Here is a 21,718-nt window from a genome sequence, read left to right on the forward strand (position 1 = left end):
TTGGCGCAAATGAGAGCTCCAAATGATACCATCAATCTAATTATAAAACAGGTGGAGCAAACGTACCATTGGAGACAACGTTGTGGCTCAAAAGGACGCATTTTTGGCGCAAACGGTTCTCTCCCGAATAAAGGACGTGCGCTCGCTCGCTCGCTCGCTCTCTCTCTCTCTCTCTCTCTCTCTCTCTCTCTCTCTCTCTCTCTCTCTCTCTCTCTCTCTCTCTCTCTTTCTCTCTCTGCATGTACATGGACTGTCTTATGCATTTCAGGTCATTTCTATCCAGATGCCAATCTTCATGGTGAAATATCTCCGAACATAGGACACTCTTTAAGCAAAAAATAAGAATAAGAATAAATAAATATTCATCATTAATATTTATGATAGATATGTTTATAGGTAAATTGGCGCAAATGAGTTCCAAATATTGGCGCAATTGATACATTTGGAAAACAAAATTTGGTGCAAATGAAAAAGAGTAATTGGCACAAAAGGACTGCTTCTCGTCAATCAACATAATTTTGTTTTTAATTACCTAGTTTAATCTTTAATCAATTGTAAACTATTTACATATGCAAAAACATGGAAATTATACATCATAAGTCCGCAATACACAAAATAATATATTCACGTTTAAATATTTAAACTTTATTCTGTTATGGAAACTGATTCATGAATAATGCATTTAGCATACAGTCAGTTTATTATATTTTAAATAAAGAGAGTGTAAAAAAATATAAAATAAATATATAATTGTTCTAAAACACAAGTACATGTAAAAATTAATATCCTACTATGACAGGGAAATTTCTATATCTATCAAAATAATAAAAGAAAAAAAAGAGAAAATCACTTCATTACTGCCCGTATATTAAAATTAAAATGTCCATGCATATTTTTGATATATTTTTTTTGCTGAATTTATTCTTTTCGTCGCTTATTGTCGCTTCCTGTTCCTAATTGGTGAGACCGAAAATCCCCTTTTCTTAATATAGAATCTCGTCATCGTTTCTTCACCGACGAACTATCTTTTCATCGGCTCCTGTTTCATTAATTCCACTGAAAGTCATGATTTTTGGACATTCCTATGTCACTTCTTCAAGAGTGGCATTTCATTTTTGATCTCATCAAAGGTTGGTAGATCTATTTAACATCTATAAAGGTTTTTTAAGGTTCGTCATAACAATTACAAATTATGAATGGACAAAAATGGCCGTGTTCAGATCTCAAAAACTACTCTTGAGTACAGACTAACCTGTGCAGTTGGAAAAGATTTATGACCGTGAGGCCTGGCATCACTAGATTTATAAAAGTTTAATGCATTTTGTGTATCAGAAAGATGAAAAAATATATTTTTGATGACTATTTTTTCCCTTTCCTCAGGGACGTATGTATAAGTCCTTGCTTTCCTGCAGAAGGTGAAAAAAAAAAAATTAAGTTGGGATAAAACTTTGAGATGCTCCCTCTCAGGTAAAAACTGTAAAGACCACTTTCCAGTTTGTCCTTTGCTGGAAAAAAAATTGTCAATTACTGAGAAAGTACTTTTATTCGTGGGGTACCAATTTTCGTGGTTTTGTGGATGACTTTATCCACGAATTGAAGTGCATACGATACAGTTACAGGGAAGGTAATGACATTGCTAACGTAATTTGTTATTTTCGCGACGTCAAACTGTGACATATCGGGAAAAGATGCATTTTTCGACTGATTTTTATCATTCAAACTGATTTAATTTGAAAACGAGTTCATGGACCCCTATTTTTCAAAACGACATTTTGTTTCATTTTGCAGGGAGATTATGTCACCCAAATTTTATAAAACTGTAAATAGAGGATTTTTTTTAATTTTGATAAACATGCAGTAAAAAATGATGTTTTTTCCTCAATTCATGAACATTTGATGAATATGAGTTATTTCTGCCTAAAAAATTGCATATTTTTTTTTTAAATAGTTATAAAATACAGATATTACTGATTATTTAACAAACAAAAATTTGTGTTTATCTTTTATAACAAAAAAGTTATGTCTTTCTTTCGAAAAAGAAATTACGGCCACAAATCTGAATTTTGAGCAAATATACAAAATTTCAACCTCATTTTACTCAAAAGGTGGCACATGAAGGTATATTTTTTTTTATATTTTTGATTTAATCAGGTAAAAAATAGCCTAATATATGCAAATTTTCATGAACTTGTTAATACAGGATCAAAACTGTATTGTATGCCCTTAAGTGTCCAATGAAATAAAACGGGCCGAATAAAACAACCATTGTTCAAATCAAAACACGGAAAGATCCCCACTGAAGGTTTGACTACTGATATGATATAGAGAATAAATTGAATATCGGCAAAGCTGAGAATACTATAATAGTAGTGACAGTGCAAACGCACTATGAACTACAACTGCATACAGGATTATTCCCATTTAATCTTTTATAACCTAAACTTTACAACTATTTATCTTTAAATTCTCATGAAAAATATTTTTGATCGATGAAAGTCAGAGAGATGCTGGTATGATAAAGTGTTCATTTTATATCCTCATAGTTCTCGTGCATACGGGAAATAATAATTTCAAGCTGTGCTTGATCGTGATAAGAATTATTTTACAATTCAAGATACGTTTTTCTCTAACTTTTGTACTATTTTCACATTTCCTGACCGGTGTGAGAAAAATATTTCTCCTCACTAGTGAAAAATCTGTTCTCTGCAAATGATTGGTCCAAATTTGATTATGACGTCTAAATGTTTTGTTTTCTTCTGAATTTTCCTATTGTGACGCCATGAAGAAAGGCGGCAATGCCTGATGACGTAACATATAAAGAACACAAATTTCTGAAAACCTTTGAAAAAGAAGGATAAAAATCATTAGAGAAACAGATTCCAACACTATAACTCGTGTATTACGATATTTCTCCACTCTGGACAGTTAAATTTTAATTATTTAAAGTGCTCGGCAAGCCTCACGCTTTAAATAATAAAATTTAACTGTCTCGAGTGGAGCAATATCGTAATACACTTGTTGCAGTGCAGGAATCTATATATAGCATTTGCTTATGTAACTGTTTTTTTAGGTGACATGTTTATGGCATAATAAGCACCTTTGGTGGTCTTTAATCTGTTGATCACTTTATCTCAGGTTAATTAGTGTAGTCAATAGGATTTACACAGCCAATGTTTACTTTGTAATTTCCTTCAATCCAGACATATTTATTTTCTAATGGCTTCATTTTTTTATTTATTTTTTTCTAGAAAACTAAACTCCATGAATTTTAAAACCCATGAACATGAAAATGTTTCTCAAACAATGAAAACTGGTACCCACAAATTTAAGTACTTTCACAGTATGCTGGCCTTTATGATGTCATTTACCAGATCAAAGGGATAGCCTAGCTGTATTCCTGCACTATTAACTGATTAACGTTCATCAAGTCTTAGTGAAACAATGTTCATTCCTTAGGTACTTAATCACAATTTCCTAATGACAGCAGTGCTGATTGTCAATTATGAGAATTCAATTTGCTGCATAAATTGTGCATTATAGCATAGTTTTCCAATCACTCGCTCGACATGGGAACAGAAGTTACGATGCCCCTAAATGCATGAATGATGTTCCCCCTTTATGCTTGTCTGTTGGTGCCCCGATTACAGCTGTATACATTGGCAGATCCAGGGGGGTCCAGGGTTGGAACCCCCCCTTTTTTTTGGCCGATCAATGCATTTGAATGGGGACATATAGCTGGAACCCCCCCCCCCCCCCCCATTAAAATGTAACAATAATAAAAAAGCATTTGATACAAATTGAAGTATAATACATGTATTTATGTCTATGGTTACATCTATCTAGTAAATGATGGCATCAAGGTGTGCATTATTGACCATTATTTTCCCGGTGAAGGACAAACATGAAAGTTGTCTATTGAGACCTCTTATAGTTATATGAAATCAGGGACAGTCTATTTTCTTCATGTGAATATGGCTACATACCTTTTCTTCAAAGAGAAACGAAGAAGACATTAATTTTCTCAGATCTGTGGACATTTCAAAGCAACATCATATTTGGAAAGAAAGAGTTATAGGGTTAAGCTAAGCTCTACTGCAAATTCCTAAATATCTGTTGTAATTTCAACATCTGGATAAAAATTAGCTTCAAAGCATGTAGTCCGAGATTACTCTGACATCCAACGGCTGTTATGTTGGACGTCAGAGTAATCTCGGACTACAAAGCATGTATCTCTTTATATCAGTAAATTACTAAATAATATTATTAATTCATATATTTTAACAAATTTGATTCGTTTAGGGATAGTCTCATGTTAAACTATATTTTCGAAGGTAGATAAAAATGGTGGATAGCTAAAAGCATATTGCACAGAGCATATTGTACAGTTATTTTTAGAATATATAAAATATCTAAAACCTGATTTACTTTGTGACGTCATGTAATGAATTTCAGGATATTTTTTTTAAATGTTTTGAAACAAATGATATCTGTGATAAATTTTTTGATGAAAAAAAATAATCTTCAAATACAAATGTAAATTACATGTAAGATGTCAAACAAACAAAAAAAGTATATTAAATAACAACTAATTTGTTGTTATTGTCAAGGAGACAATATGATATCTTTAAAATTCAAACAAAATCAAATGACGATTTTGATACAAATATGCATAATGGTCTGAAATTAATAATATAACAAATATATATAGCCTTTGTATTAGGTCAATACAGGATATATCGACTAAAAGAAGTATATCGACCCCGGACTTTGTCCTCAGTCAATATACTTCTTTCATGTCAATATATCCTTGTATTGATCTCATACAAAGGCTATATTTGTATACTATCATACAACATGTACAATAGCACAGGTAAAAAAAACCAATGATACTTACGGGTAGCCATTGTAATATATGTAAAACACCTTTCTTCAGATTGCAGTAAAAATTGACATGATTATTTCTTGAACAGCTAGTAATAGATACATAGTTATTCAAAATTATGTCTTATAAGATACATATATATCAGACATTTGAAATGAACCATGCCCATGAACAAGTCCAAAATTTAATTTGATACGATACTCATAAATCTGAATTCCGCAACACCCCAGGCAACCAAAAGGATTTACTGGATTTGATTATATTTTGTTTATTGCAGATATCTTTTTTTTACAACATGATACCAAAACTAAAGAATGATGAGGGAAAGAATAAAGGATATTGTGTGTGTTTATATTTTTGTGGTAAGTTTGCTTATATACTGATTACAAATGATATTTCTGACTTTGTAAACATGTGGACTTTTTAATAGCGTATTTTTTCTTACACATTAAGTTATATACCAATGAAAGCTATTCAACACATACAATGTACAGCCAATTGTGCAACTGGCAACATCGTAGTGTGTCAGAAAAAAGAAAACAATTGAGCATATGACCAATTCTAAGTTCTTTGACTACAGTTATTCTGTGTTAGAAACCTATTATGTGTCAAATATTGAATTACAATCCAAATTCAGACCTGTATCTGAAAGCTTGAATATTGTATCCATTTTTGCCCCAACTGTTCAGGGTTTTGTACTGGAGTATTCAGCTGTGCTTAGCAAAGCATTTTATTACTATGTAGTAGCAATGTACTTCCTCATCTTAATGATGTTCTAAAAGTATCTTATACCTAACAAGTGATTTACAATCATTCACACGTGCTGCAGATATAAAATTGCTGAATTACCGTAAAGCGGGTAATTTTCGCGGGGTGCAAATTTTCACTTATTTTCGCGGAAAGATCAAAATCGTCAAAATAAATTCCACCAATTTAAAACGGAACATGCTAAGGTATTGATAAAATTTTTGAATTCGCCAAAATTTTTACCGCAAAATATTTCGCATACCTTTATTCAATGAAAATAGCGAAATATTACACCCACGAAAATAACCCGCTGAACGGTAGTATGATTAGTCAACTTTGTGATTTTGCTACAGAGTTAAAAAGACATGTCTCTGTATTAACCAAAAAATGTTTTTGCTTTCAGAGTTTTTGTATTAACCAATGTTTATGTATCAGCATAGCACTTAAACAACAACAGGGTTGTCAGAAAGACCAAGTGGAAAGAATTTACAGAGGAAGAAATTTCTGTTGTTATCCTCTTAAATGTAAACCAGGTCAGTTATTTAAAAGTAATTTATTTTTCAATTATAAACCTTTTGTATTGAAAGGAAATGCAATAAAAATAGTTTTTGGCCTCAACAAATTAGAAGAGGCATAAAAATTATTTAAAGGTATAATTTGCTATTCAAAATTGTTTCCCAGTGTCAAAATTTATTTTGTGCACAAAGATATAGTTTTTATGCCCTGCCTAAATTGAGCTCAATTAAGTGAGCATTTAGTTTTACCTTTATACATCAGTACATCCCTAATTGCATCCATCTGTACGCATGCGTGTCCATCCGTCCCAAAATTGGTTTCTGTTTATACACAATGCTTATTACCACAAAACAAATTTGGATTTTAATGGCTTCACTTTTACTGTCCTTGAGATATGCCACTTTACAAATAGAACAGTTACAGAATTTGTATGCCCCTGCTGTAGCTGAGGGAGGCATTAGTTTTACCTTTGTCACTCTGTACTTCTGTACATACATTTTGTACATCAGTACATCCCAAAATTGATTTCCTTTCTCCAACTTAAGATTTCCTCAACCAAATGTTATGAAACTTATACACAACGCTCATTACCAAATACATAAATATGAATTTGGGTGGCCTTTCTTTGACAGTTCTTGAGTTATGCCCCTTTTTAAATGTAAAAATTGCTGAAATATTTGTTTCCTTTCTCTAACTTAAGTATGCATCAATCAAATGTTATTTATATGAAACTTATACATATTGCTAATTACCACAAAACTCAGATCAAGTACAAATTTGGGTAGCGTCTTTTTAACAGTTCTTGAGTAATGTCCCTTTTTAACGGTATATTTATCATCTGTATCCCATGGACACATTCCCCATTTATCTAACTTTAGTTTACCCCTACCAAATACTATAGAACTTATACTCAATGCTAATTGCCACAAAACACAGATAGAGCTTGAAATTTGGTGACATCCCTTTTAACAATTATAGCTCTTGTTATCAGTATTTAACCTTGTTTTTGGCTATTTTCTTGAAAACAAGATAAGAAACAGAATCTGTAAACAGCAAAAATGATCATCAAGATACGGTTAACATGTATTACTTGTTACTCTATGGCTTTCAACAATGCTCAAAATTAAAACTAAAATTGAAAATGGAAATGGGGAATGTATCAAAGAGACAACAACCCGACCATAGGAAATATAGCACTGAGGTAAAAAAGTCCAATGAATACAGCATGTGAAAAAATCTTAGTTAAATCTAATGACCTCATTAAAGTGAATACCATTATACTTAATGCAGTTTTGACAGCCAACAACCAGTGAAAATCACTGAACTGCAGGCTCCTGACCTGAGACATGTACATAAATATGAGGCTGTGTAAAAATTGTTTGTCAGCCCTTACCCTTTCGCAATATGATCACTATATATTAACTTAACTATATTTAATTTCTATGAGACATATAAAATGTACATCACAAAATTAAGTCCATATCCATATATATTAAGAATCAAATTCCAACTGAATCAATTTCAAAATTTATTTATTCTCTATTTAAACTTTCTTTCAGGTCAAAAGTTTGACTTCTGTAGAACAAATAACGGACACGACACTTGTCAGAACTGTCCTGATGGGTTCAGCCATAAGGATTTGATTGATACTGCAAAATGGGATTTTATAATAGATCCATGTGCACCTGTAGAGGATTGTTCTGATTATTGTAAGTTTTTATGGTTTCAAGAAATATGTACAGTAAATTCAGAAATTATTGTGATGTTTTTATTATTGTGAAAAATGTGACAAGGTTATAATCGAAATAATTTTAACTTGAATTTTTAAATTTTTTTACATGAACTAAACATCCCTTGCAGAAATAAATCCTGACATTTTTTTTAATCAGGATATCTCAAGATTATCCTGGGATATCCTGAAAATATCCTGTAAAGCATTTAGCCCTTTTTCTAGGGAAAAAAATCATGGGAGAATTTCAGGAAATGTCAGGACTTTCAAATCAAGCAGCTTTAAACTAGGGGAATTCTCAGGATATCTCAAGACTTTAAAAAATAAATATAATATAGACCAGGATATGTCAGGACTTTTCCTTCAACATTCATCCAACTTTCAGATACTTTACAAATTCTTTCTGAATGCAAAAAAAATTTAACGTCCTGGATGATTCCTGGTATTGAGACTTAAGAAATAACATAATCTATATCACAAATTCAACTAAATAAGAAAGAAAATCTTTGGGATTAAAATTATCTGTTGTTTGTTAAAAAAAAGTAAATATTCACATGAAAATAGTGTTTTAGCAGAGAATAGTTATTAGTGGGAAGAAACTAAAACTATTTTGTCAAACATTTTTGAAATACACAAGTTATTAATGGCATAGTGCAAAGATTATTGGTGTTAATTAAAGATATTAAACATATTTTGACAGTTAACTTATTTACACAGTTACTGCTATTCTTCCTGTTCATGGAAGCATAACGAGGACAGTATTCCAAAGTAATAGATTTTTGCAATAAAAACAGCAGGGTGTTCCAGAAACTCCAAAGCTTGTCTATCATAACAGCCAATTTACTTCAGAGTAATCATTGGTCTATTAGCCTAAAGCAGGTTAAGATTATAATTTAAATGACACATCAATAATAAATCACATTCCGAACTATTTTGGAAGTGTTGAAAAACACATAATTTAGTCATTGCCGTATATATGCAAAGTGTTTGGTTTTATTTACAATACCGGTGGTACATTTTATTGTTTTAAAACTGGTAACACTGCGTGTGGGACTGTCACTGCCGTTACTGGTTTGCTGCAAGAAGTTTTTTTTTACTCTTCCTTTCCCTAAAGATGTAAATTCTGATTTTCTCCAAGTTCACATATGTGCCTTTCTATTAATTGTCGTCCGGCATATAAATAACTTAGAAAAATATCAGATCAATGATAGATAGGCCCAACGACAGACGTTTCTCAACGTATGTACAATGTAAACAAACCTTGACCTCGTGGTTTTAATCGTACTGAACAGTTCGGCCCTAAAAATACCTTCCAAGTGAGTCCACTTGTTTATTCACATGCACCATGTGCCGTTTAAACTAAAGATTATTTTTTTATTATACTTAACAAAACTGCATATCAATAAATATTTGTTTGCGACACCCTTGATTTATTTTCGTACTTCCGTTACGGCACAGATCAACTTCTGGCCAATAAGATCTGGGGCGAGATTGTCACAGTCTCAACTTCAGCGTAAGTGCACTCTTGGGTAATACGTCACCAAAATGGAGATTACGCTGATGGAAACACGGAAAAGACATTTCCAGGCAGAAAGATTTCAGATAAGTGCATTACAAATTTAATTTAACTTGACAGACATGTGTATATTATTATAAAATATAATTTGTTGAGGAACTATGATTTTTTTTATGGTTTCTTTGAGCAAAGCAACATCAGAAAGTCTGAAAGCATATTTGAAAATTTATTTTTAATTATATAAACAAAATGAATAATTGTTTCCACATATGATTATTGGTAGTTACCTAAAATTTATAGTTTTTGAATTGTTTGAATTGTTCTTTTGTGAAAATAATATAAGTAGCCAGTTTTTTTAATCTTCAGGGGATAAAAAGGGGGAGGGTTCTGAAATGAATTTGATTCCTTAACAGCTTCCGATGTAGTGTATAAACATGCAACAACATTTCAATTGAATTTTATTGCTTTAAAACATCTAGAACAATTGATTCTTTGTGGATTTTTTTTTATACTTTTAGGGGATTGAATGATTAAATATCAAAATGAAGCTGCCAGTTTTGATAGTAAAACAGATTCAGTGGAGATTTTAGTTACATTTATTCAGCGATTCTACTTGGAAGAACAGAGACAACAAAATATTACAGAAAGAAGCAGAAACTTTACATGTATCCTTTTATATTATTATATCTGACGCATAGTTACTTTAGTTTTAATATTGGGTGGGTACAGGTGCAGATCCAGCCATTTTAAAAAAGGGGTGGGGTTCAAACTATGTACTATAGTATAAACCCTTTCATATGCATTGATCTTGCTAAAAAAGGTTCCAACCCCCCAGAATCCTCTCCTTGATCCTCCACTGGCGTACCATTTTTATGCCCCACCTACGATAGTAGAGGGGCATTATGTTTTCTGGTCTGTGGCTCCGTTCGTTCGTTCGTCTGTGCATCCGTTCGTTCAGGTTAAAGTTTTTGATCAAGGTAGTTTTTGATGAAGCTGAAGTCCAATCAACTTGAAACTTAGTACACATGTTACTTATTATATGATCTTTCTAAGACTTTTGACTTCAATTTCACGGTCCACTGAACATAGAAAATGAAAGTGGAAGTTTCAGGTTAAAGTTTTGGGTCAAGGTAGTTTTTGATGAAATTGAATTCCAATCAACTTGAAACTTAGTACATATATGTTCCCTATAGTATAATCTTTCTAATTTTAATGCCAAATTAGATTATTACCCAATTTCACGGTCCATGGAACATGCAAAAGGATAGCGCGAGTGGGGCATACGTGTACTTTGGACACATTCTTGTTATTGGTAATTTAAGATAACAATATGGGCATTAAGCAATTAAATATGACCAACAAGTTTGCTTATTAGTACTAGAATCTAATTTAATAGTTAAATAATCATTAAATACAAGGCATTTTTTTTAATCTGAACTTCAACAGCCTTTGAGATAAGCTATTTAACATGGCCAATACAAATACTCATTTGTACATATTTTTCATACAACTACAATTCTTGCTTTAAATAAATAAATTGATATTTACTACATGTAACGTAATTCAAACAGTCAATTGGGGTTGATATCTTGCATTAAATAGGATAGTGACCGCCATTGACAGTAAAACCTCGTTCGACTCACTAAACAAGCCCCTGTGTACCAAGGCAAACATCTATCTTATCAGTGGCATAATCAGGGGAGGGTTCTAATTTTTTTTTGATAATCAAATGCATTTGGATAGGGACATATACTTGGATTCCCCTTTATCATAGGTTTTGAACCCCCATTTTTGAAATGGCTGGATCTGTCCTTGTTTAGAATAAGAAATTATGGATTTAAAATAATTTAAGAAAATATTTGCAATAGAAAAAATGTGCATTTAAAAATGATACCAGGGCAAACACCTACCTTATCAGTTGTGTATTCAGTGGAGGGTTCTGGGTTTTTTTTTTGTGGACAATCTATTCATTTGAATAGGGACATATAGTTGAACCCCCTTTTATTATCCAGGGTTGGGAACACCCCTTTTTGAAATGGCTGGATCTGCCCTTGTTTAAAATAAGGAATATGGATTTAAACTAATTTAAAAAAATATTTGCAATAGAAGAAAAATGTGCATTAAAAAAGGATTTTACTCAAATTTTGTAATTTCTTATAAATAGAATTCATGCAAGACATTTATTGTAAGTAAGGACATTCTAAGGATATTCACAGGATATTCTAAGGATATACCAGGACCAACTAAATGCAAGCAAATCTAATCCTGACAAACTAAGGACATTGTCAGGATATTCACAGGATATACCAGGATTATCCCAGGGCTTACTCAATGCAAGCAAATCTGTAAATCCTGACATCAGGATAATTTCCTGAGACCAGGACCTGAGGAATCCTGAGCACAGGATTATCACAGGATTTTCTACTAGGATATTTATGGTCTGGACTGTCTCTGGATATCCCTGGAATATCCTTGTTCCAATACCGTCCCATGTTTAACCCTATCTCAGGATCAGGATATCTCAAGATTGCCCTGTGATTTTTCTCAAGATTATCCTGAGATATCCTGGGGATATCTTGTGATATCCTGCACCATTTTCGCAAGGGATGATTTTTCTCAATATAGCAGAAAAATAAAATTGCATTTTAGTCTAAAATGACTAAGTTGCAAAAAGAAATGCACATAATAATGTCTGAATTTACAGTAAATTTGAATTAAAAGTCATATAAAACAAGTGACTGGTGAAAAAAGATGTTTATCCATATTCTTGAACCAATGCATGTGTATATCATGAACTTAGTCTTTAATGCACAATTTTATCATTTTTAACACAAAGATTATTTATGTAAAAAAAATGAACCTTGAATAAAAGAGATATAATAGATCTCCTTTTGAATCCCCCTTTCCCAGCCTTTCTATTGACCAAATAATGCCTATGCCTGATTGGGGTTCGAAATGATGACTTTCCCTATTTAGTATATTAGTACAACTATTGCTAGTGTTATACTTACAACTTCAGTGTTTATTGGTTTCTGCAAATAATGATTTGTTTTCTGTTTTAGCTGATTTAATCAAAGAAAATGAAGAGTGTGTTTGTGACAGAACAAGAGGTTATTATGGAAGAGACAGACATAATTGTGCTGCTGACCTTATTTGCAAGAAAGCAGGATTTGAAATGGATCAAGATGGTACATATTATTATTCTAACACTGTCTCCCCAAAAAAGTTCTTTCAAAATAATGAGTAGTTAAAAAGGATGTTAACAAATTTACAAAAATAATATTTTAATGTTGAAAATTTGATGAGTACAAGAGAATACTGAAAAGAGGTCTTTAAACATGACTTGTTTTTGTCAAAAATAAAATTTCACGTGTTTAAATGTGATGGCATGAGGATTGAGCCAAAAATAGGACAAAATTTGAAAAAGAATTGTTAAAAAGTTTTTAAATCATGCAAGAATTTTTTTATAAGTCTTGAATATATGCACCTAAGCAACAATAGGTCAACAATGCACATATAATCTCTTTACATGCATACATTAATATTCACAGAGCATTTGAAATGTTCTGATTTTCTTAGCATAAATTTATGTATCCTTATATATTTACAGGAGTATGTCTAATGTGTGGAGAGGAACATTTCAAGAATAAAGAGGATTACAGCTTATGTATAATGAAGACCAGGTTTGTAAAATAAATTATGAGAAAAGGCCTTATTTCATTGGTTTAAAACAAGCTAATGTTAAAAGATATAGGAAGATGTGGTGTGAGTGCCAATGAGACAACTCTCCATCCAAATAACAATTTTTTTAAAAAGTAAACCATTAAGTCTGTTTGTTCCATAGAATTAAGTTGTATTTTTACAGACACTAAAAATTAAGACATTTTGGAAATTCAGTATTGACTTCATGCAAATTTTCTTTACCATGTGAGGGCCTTTTACATCTGTCAATCACTCTGTCTCATCAACTTTCTGTTTACTGAATGTTTTATTTATTCTAAGACTATCGATTAACGGTTATGTTGAAATTTAGTGACATTTTTCTAGGAAGCTGAAAAATAGACTTCTAGTCTCCTAAAATTTGGTTCCATGGCATACTTCATGTTAAGTGCCAGTCTTAAATGTAAGAATCAGGCAATTTTGAAAAAAAATCAAAACATGGCTGTAAAAAAACACCTACCTAGCCATACTATTTTGAAGTAACACTCATCCTGAGTTAGAAATGGCGGTAGGTCTTTAGTGTCTGCGTGTCTGGTAAATTGTGAAATCTGAAGATAAACTTTGGTTAGAATGATAGCAAATTACAGAGTTATCTCTCCTTAATTGTTAATTCTAGTGCATTGTAACCAAATTTTATCTCCAATTACCAGAACAGGACAATGAAACGAATGGTATATTTTTGCATCATTATACATTTTGAACATAAATTAATGTTAACCTGAGTGGGTTTTTGTTTGTCATGTTTTCACCACTGCCTGATTCTTAGGAAGACTAGCAAACATGCTGTAATCTGTACATCTGTCTCAGTTTGTTGTTAATGACAAACAAGATGATTTTTGTTGACATACATGCAGTAACAAACTTATACATTTAACGACACTATTACAGGTGCACAAGGGGCCAAGAAGTTGACTTCAAAGGTTCTCACACGGCAGATAGAACATGCAGAAGGAGAATAGTGCAAAAACCAGCAATTCCAGCCCCAGTAAAACCTACCATCAAAGAAGCCAACATAACAAAGTTTGATGTGGATAGAAGTAGAAGCATGGAAGAAAAAAATACAACTGTTGGTAAGAAAACATTAAATAATTTTTATGAATAAATTGAATACTGCTGGGATTCTTAAGAAAAGAGATGGAGAATAGCTATATCTCAAATTCTGGATTTTTCTTAATGAGAAACAGATTGAACCTCTGAAACTCGACAGTAAATTATATTAAAAATCTTTGCAAGATTCTTATTTTAGATACGAAAATGTAACTGTCTTGAGAGAAAAACTATGGTATTACACTTGTAGCAGTGGTAGAATCTATTTGCTGGCCTATAGGGCACAATAAAAAAAAAATCACATCTTTAAAGTGGGTCTCATTGGGGTCTAAACATGGCGGGGGATTGCCCATTTTTTGTTAGCATGACACTTGAAAGTCAAATTATAAAATGGCTTGAAAACAGATAATGAGGTCTTGCAGGACCCAGGAAATGACAAAAAAATGAGAATTGCTTAAGTACATAGTGTAAGCGGGATACAGGAATCTGACAAAACAGTAAGCGGGATACAGGAATCTGACAAAACAGTAAGCGGGATCCGGGATCGGAACCCCCCAATGAGACCCCTTTAAAGGTACACAACATAATTTTTTTAAATATATTAAATATCATAGATCTCATGGGCATGATATTTAAAAAAAAATGAATTTCAGCAGTTATTAATGTTGTTCTAGACACTGAAGCATATATAGTGGAAAGCAATTAAAGATTTATGTATTTTCTATATAATATTCTAAATTGAACATAAAGACTTAACTTTATCCAATGCAATTGAAAATAGTACATGCATTAGAAATGCAAGATATTAAATATTATAAAGAATATCACACAATTTTTGAAGTAAATTGCATTGTTGAAAATTAAAATGTATGTTGTAGTTGTTCCAGATTTGGATACGCCAACTAATGAGATCTCTAAACATAGTAACCCTGGACATTCAACTTTGTATGTATATGTAATTTTATAATTAGATGTTTCAATCTTTTAACCCAAAAAGAAGTATGAAAATGCATTTTTGTGTAAAAAACACTTTGAATTGACATCGTTACAACCTTGTTTAAATTTTCAAAATTTTGCCATTTTTGGTTAGAAAGTTCACACATTTGGTCAAAAAGTTGATTTTCAGATATTTCTTATGTTTTAATGCTGAAAATATGGAAATTTTATGATTACTGTTAATTCAGAAATTATTTCGATGTTTTTATTATTACAAAAAATGTGACAGGGTTATAATCACATTTAAACTCGCATATTTAAATTTTTATTCAAACTAAAATGGATTTTTCTCATTATCTCAAAAATCAAAATCGCACTCTAGTCTAAAATGACAAAATCGCAATAATAAATGCACCCAATAATTTCTGAATTTACATTATATATTGTGTTATTGGATGGATATTCTTATTTTAAAATCATTTTGTAAGTACATGTACCATTGATTCATTATACATATTATAATTCCTTGGATACCAATTTTCTTGGCTGTCGTGGTTACAGGTTAACTACGAAATTAAATGTTCAACGAATAATAAATTTTCTATAGACTCATATGCTTCTAGAAAACCACGAAATTGAACATCCACGAGCATGTTTTTCTATAATCCACAAAAATTGGTACCCATGAAAAATAAATGAATCAACAGTAGTATGAACTAGTCATTTATATATATATATATATATATATACAACTCGTCTAAACATCAACCCAACAATGTTAGATCTGTTAATTTGCTTTCGCAAATTTTTGGTTCTTCCCTCGCCGGGATTGGAACCCATGCTACTGTGATATCGTGACACCAAATCGCCTGCACTGCAGCCGTCCCGCTAGACCACACGACCAAGGCTTCCAAAACGGTCATATATGCCGGTCATTTGTATAATGTCCGGTAAAAGACCGGCTGGGCAAAGCATGAAACGGTCATCTACTTTTTAGTTCCAAACGCTTTTTCAGTCATTTTAACAAATAAATTCACGATCTTTTTGACCCAACATTTTGCCTTTAACAGCCATACATTTCCGATCATAAAAGTGACATGATGATTAATTACTATCAAAACAACCCCTACTTAAATACTTTCTAATTTTAATCAAGGCTAATTAGTTGTTGGACAGCTGAAAACTACCTGTTCAGGTGACAGGTAAACTATTTTCAGTACCGGACATCGTATAAATTAATTGGTCTATTCACAATTATTTTCGTACATTTCAGCAGCTTGTATCTAATTGATTTAAAATATATAATAAATACATTTATAAACATGATTTGATAAATCATTTAAAAAGGTTTTAAATGAAAAATCGTCAGTACTATGTTGTATGAACAAGAACACGTGTGCGCATGTGCACAGGAGGGAAATTCAATTATGCATCCTACATTTCTTCAAAAATGCTAAAAGTATCATTGATACCTATTTCTAACATTCATTTCAAGTATTTTGTTGAAGAAATAACGTGGAAAGAGCTTCTTCGCTCAGTAGTTCTATGTTAACGTACACGGATTTTACGTATACGTTTAAGGTCCATGTTTAACCATTGTCAAGTCAACATCCGGTTTTAAAAAATGTGACTTTAAAAACGAAAATAAAGTTCTAGACAACTTCATTTTGAACAAATAAAGAGTCTAATGCAGATATGAGCACGCTGATGTGCACACTTTGGATGATGCAATGCCAATTTTAACAGTTTATGTCAGAACATCAAATTCATATCAAAGTAAAGTTTAATATCTATTTTAATTTAATGTCAATCATTAATGGGATGGCCATCTGATTACCATAATTGCCTTTTGTGACTTTTGTCTTAGGAATTAAAATTCGGATCAGATATAAAATGTCCGGCTGGCTCAGAAAATTTTGGAAGCCCTGCACACAACCACCTGGGCTCTCAAAAAAAGAGCTTTCGCTGGCCATGTGTTACCTTTCCACGTCAGTTTTAATCTAGCGGCGTACTACACATGTGTCACGATATCACAGAAGCATGGGTTCGAATCCTGGCAAGGGAAGAACCAAAAATTTGCGAAAGCAAATTTACAGATCTAACATTGTTGGGTTGATGTTTAGACGAGTTGTATATACATTATGTACACAGCCATGTATCACCATCATTGATGGCGATCCGATGGATACATCTGTTGTAGAGTTGTCACTGACTCAGACAAACTTATATATATTAAAAATTAAATACACAAAAAGAGTTTTAAAAGCAGCATTGTCTAGCGCTTTCATCCATCTTGGGACTTTTCAAGACTATGAACATCATTATGGGGAACACATTAGCATTATGACGTAACGTCATTGTTCGTAAAATATTAGTAGTATGACGCTACGTTATTGTTCATGTAACTACTCAGCATTAAGCTTGGCTGGTATATATATATATACATATATATAATATTTCATTGCAGATTTGTGGCAATGGTAATCCTTCTCTCTCTTCTTATTGGAATTATAGTATCTGTCTGCTTCATTAAAAAAGGTAAGAGTAGCAAAGGACTAAGACTTTAATACAAGAATTTGTTTTAATTATATTACTGCTCAGAAATAGGAAGACATTTTTCAGTACACTGCAAAGGTATTGAGATGGGTTGTTGTACTACAACTTTCCATATTTCACTAGGGACACGCAAATGGTTACATCTACTTGATCAATGTATATATTTCCATGTATATACATTGTTTTAATTTATTTATTAAAGTTGCATTACTCATGGACTATTATACAAATATCAATACATTATGCCCATGGTTAACTTTTTAATGAGAAACACTAAATTTCATAAACATGATAAACCGAATAGTTATTATTATAATGACAGGTTATCTACCCTGCCATTTGACATTCTGGTGCTTAGTCAAAAAAGAGCAATCAAAAGAAGTAAAATCAATATATATTCAGTGCAATCACAGGCGCTTGGGTATATGATACAATTTTTTTTAATTTTTTTTTGTTGATTAAAATATTCAACTTTCTATATTTATAATGCATATCTACAAAAAATGCCTTTTTGTTTCTTAGTATGGATAGTAATATTTGGTATTTTCACTTAGTCGTTTTAATCACTCGAAACTAGGTGAGACATGCACAGAAGTGATAGATATGCATTATAAATATAGAAAATTGAATATTTTAATCAACAACAACAACAACAACAAAAAAAAATTGTATCATATACCCAAGCACCTGTGAGTGCAATTTGATCACAAAGTTTGCTGTCTTATGAAGATTTTGTTTTGTATAGAAAAAATAAAACAGTTAATTTTCCACAAAATTGTACCCCACGATTTTACTTTTTAACGTTGCTCTTTCTTAATCAGGTACGAGGATATTTCTTACCACAGATTATGTAACCTGTCTAAAATGATAAATTCCAGAGTTAAAAGTTTGTATTATGAAAAAGGTCTTCTCTTATATAAAAGAAAAATCATATTGGGTTTGCTGTAATTTGTGTTATACTTGTGTCTCAGATCATTACTCACAAAAGCTAGACATACAGAAGTCTTAGAAAATGTTTAATGAAATATGATAAAAATAATATATCAGTATAAAAGTTTAATTGTGAAACTATATACAAACTACATTTGATGAATAATATTTTTACAGGTCAGCAATGGAATGATTTGTCATGTAGTCTAAATTGCTGTTCCCAGAATTCAGTTAATCACAACAATGTTTATAATAAAAAAGATATCAATAATTATATTAATGATGCCAATAATGTTGTGGTTGGAGATTATGGGAAAATAGTAGCAGACGGTAAGTTGTAATCAAATTTCTTTTTGGGTTGATATGAACCTTATAAACAATGCTTATTACCACAAAACTCGGATCAAGTACGAATTTGGGTAGTGTCACTTTCAAAGTTCTTCAGTTATGTCCCTATATAACATTATATGCAAGCAGGGGCATCATCTGTGGGGTTCATCTGTGTTCTAATTCCCCATTTATTGTTTTGATTAAAGAAAGAATGAAATTCCTTTTCAAGTTGTTTATGTCATATTGTCTTCCAGTTGTTCATACATTTAAATATGAAATATAAAAACTTTCGTCACATTTTTCTCAGTAAGGATAAACAATTGTCATTGTACATGACTTCCCCTTCAATTGGTTGTGAATAACATGATGAGGGAACAGGGAAAAAAAAAGAAATTATAACTTTTTATTTTCACCAAAAATATTTGCGTTTTAAACTCACAACTGGGATTTTATTCAACAATTTAAAAAAAAACATTCAATCTTTGTAAATGACACTAAAAAAAACACCAATTACAATGTTGTGTAAAGTTCAATCCCTCTAACACTGCAATTACATATACTTTATACATTTATCATATTCATAGACATAGTAATGTAAGTTTGTTGGAGTAATGTCATATCAAGCATCCTTTATTTCTTTTATACTGAATTGTTTGTGTTAGTTCAAAGTTATTATCTTCTGTCCCCAGCTTGGGGAAAAATGCAACTTGTTTATTGAAATAGTATCTTAGTATAAACATATGAAATAACAACACACAAACAAACTCATATGTAGGTCAATAAGTTGATCTTATATGGTTTTAAACAATACATTTGCTTGTAAGCCTATGCTCTTATATATTTAAGATACAATTCGTGAGTATTAAATGCGTTATAAATATTAATGCTGATAGATGTCAAAAGATGTGGTATGAGGGCCAATTAGACAACTCTCCTTTTAATTAACAAATTGTAAAAGTAAACAATTATGGGTCAAAGTATGGCCTTCAACTAGGAGCATTGGCTCACAACTTACGGCAAGCTATAAAGGGCTGCAAAAATGAGTAATGTGAAACCATTCAAACAGGAATGTTCTTAATTTATATAAAAAAACGAGAAATACTTATGAAACAATTATCAAACAACAACTATTAAATATGGGACCAATTTAAAAAAAAAGAGTAGGTCCGGTAAGGACCGATTTTGGCCTCAAATTTCAGGTTCATCTGACGAAAGATTTTGATCACTTTTTAAACACTTAAGTGTCTATTTCATTTAAATCAAGTAGTTTATGTGAAAGATTTTAACTGATTTAGTCATTAAAAACAATCCGATTCAAGCTCAAATATGAAAAATCTATCAAATACGCCGAAAAATGTCACTTTTTAGATGGTTTTTGTCAAAAATAAATGTGGCCGCATCTGTGTTCATCCTTAACCTTTATATATGTGATGTATTATCATAAAATAAAACTTACATTTCAATATTAAGGATGAACATTAATGCGGCCACTTCTGTTTTACACGAAAGCTGTCTAAAATTTAACTAAAATGATAGAATAGTGAAGATTTCAGTAATTTAGCATGACTTTATGGTGCTAGTACCCGATATATGAGCATTTTATTGTCAAAAACAGCCCATATTTATGTAGCAGAAGCATTCTAACTGTCCAATAAATAACTAAAAGTTTACAATTTAACAATTTTGTAAAACTGTTATATTTTGGGGCCAAAAAGGTGTCTTACTGAACTTTCTCCTTTAATATTAATCGTTGATGATGTTTTTTTTCTCAGAAGATTCAAATCCTGGTGAAGATACACCTATGAAGGAAGTAGAGCTTGACTGAATTTATATATTTTTTAGAATTCTGTAAACCAACTTATTTTTACAGTTACATTATTTTGCCTTTACCCGATCTTAAGTCCACAAAGATCGAAGTTTAACATTTTCACATATTTTTTTTTTACTCTTGAAATTAATTTGGTTTACAGTATACTGAACCTTCCGATAATATGCATCCTGTATCAATATGTGTTCGTTACATATGACATGACTCTGTGCTTATACATCCCATCATTGTATTCTTGTCTTTTCATTTTTACTAGTATGCTTTGTCTATGTTCCTTTTTGTGTTACTTTGTTACATATTTTATGTATTAAGTTTACTTAAATCTTTGTTATTTTCCAAATTTTTTAAAATGTGTGTTTATACTTGATTTGTAGTCAACATCAAGTGCAAATTCACAATTTTATTATTCTTTATAAGTTTTATATATACACAATATTATACCATTACATTTTTGATGTATTATCATTTGTGCTGAATCACAATTTGTATGTACCGGTACATGAATAGAATGAGTTGAGTGTGTATGTTGTGAATATACAATTTATGCATAATGATCACAGACTTAGAAATAAAACAATGAATGAATTTAAGATATATTTTGCTTTATATTCATATAAAAATTTCTGAAATGTGACAACTTCATTGTAGTTTATTTTTGTATATAGCCAAAAATAGCATAATTGATAATCTCAATAGTTTCTCAAAAAATGCTAAAATTGCATGAAGTAAAATTATCCTGCATGGCACCACAAGTCATTTATTAAATTTTGTTATCAAACACTTATGATATAAATTATTTCAATTTTTTTTCTTCAAAGTGATGGAAAATGTCATGAACGGCAGCTATTTTCACAAAAATATATATCAACATAAAATACTAAAGCTGTATTCATTGTGCCATTTTTAGCATATGATCAATATCAGATTTATTTGTTTATAAAAATCTTCATTTCTTCAATCTTTAAAATTACATTTGCTGAT

General features: G+C 31.3%; 2 protein-coding genes across 2 annotated transcripts in view; one reads left to right on the top strand and one right to left on the bottom strand.

The window, feature by feature from the left end:
- Positions 1-21,718, bottom strand: part of LOC134692650 (ubiquinone biosynthesis protein COQ4 homolog, mitochondrial-like) — a 99,061-nt gene that overhangs the window by 55,496 nt on the left and 21,847 nt on the right. The gene's annotated exons all lie outside the window — the stretch shown is intronic.
- Positions 1,002-21,393, top strand: LOC134692647 (uncharacterized). The gene is made up of 11 exons (XM_063553107.1): positions 1,002-1,130; positions 5,160-5,244; positions 6,033-6,162; positions 7,705-7,854; positions 12,453-12,578; positions 13,001-13,073; positions 13,999-14,180; positions 15,036-15,102; positions 17,561-17,631; positions 18,757-18,909; positions 20,682-21,393. Exons 2-11 carry the CDS (start codon positions 5,197-5,199, stop codon positions 20,732-20,734), a joined length of 1,053 nt encoding a protein of 350 aa, XP_063409177.1. The 5' UTR covers positions 1,002-1,130; positions 5,160-5,196; the 3' UTR covers positions 20,735-21,393.

Source organism: Mytilus trossulus, chromosome 12 (genome assembly GCF_036588685.1).
Source record: "Mytilus trossulus isolate FHL-02 chromosome 12, PNRI_Mtr1.1.1.hap1, whole genome shotgun sequence".
Classification (NCBI taxonomy): domain Eukaryota; kingdom Metazoa; phylum Mollusca; class Bivalvia; order Mytilida; family Mytilidae; genus Mytilus; species Mytilus trossulus.

Excerpts from the sequence above, each read along its gene's own strand:
- LOC134692647 (XM_063553107.1), top strand. The coding sequence starts at position 5,197 with ATGATGAGGGAAAGAATAAAGGATATTGTGTGTGTTTATATTTTTGTG. Across the intron at positions 6,163-7,704 it reads TCCTCTTAAATGTAAACCAG|GTCAAAAGTTTGACTTCTGT; the intron begins GTCAGTTATTTA and ends ACTTTCTTTCAG. Across the intron at positions 7,855-12,452 it reads AGAGGATTGTTCTGATTATT|CTGATTTAATCAAAGAAAAT; the intron begins GTAAGTTTTTAT and ends TTTCTGTTTTAG.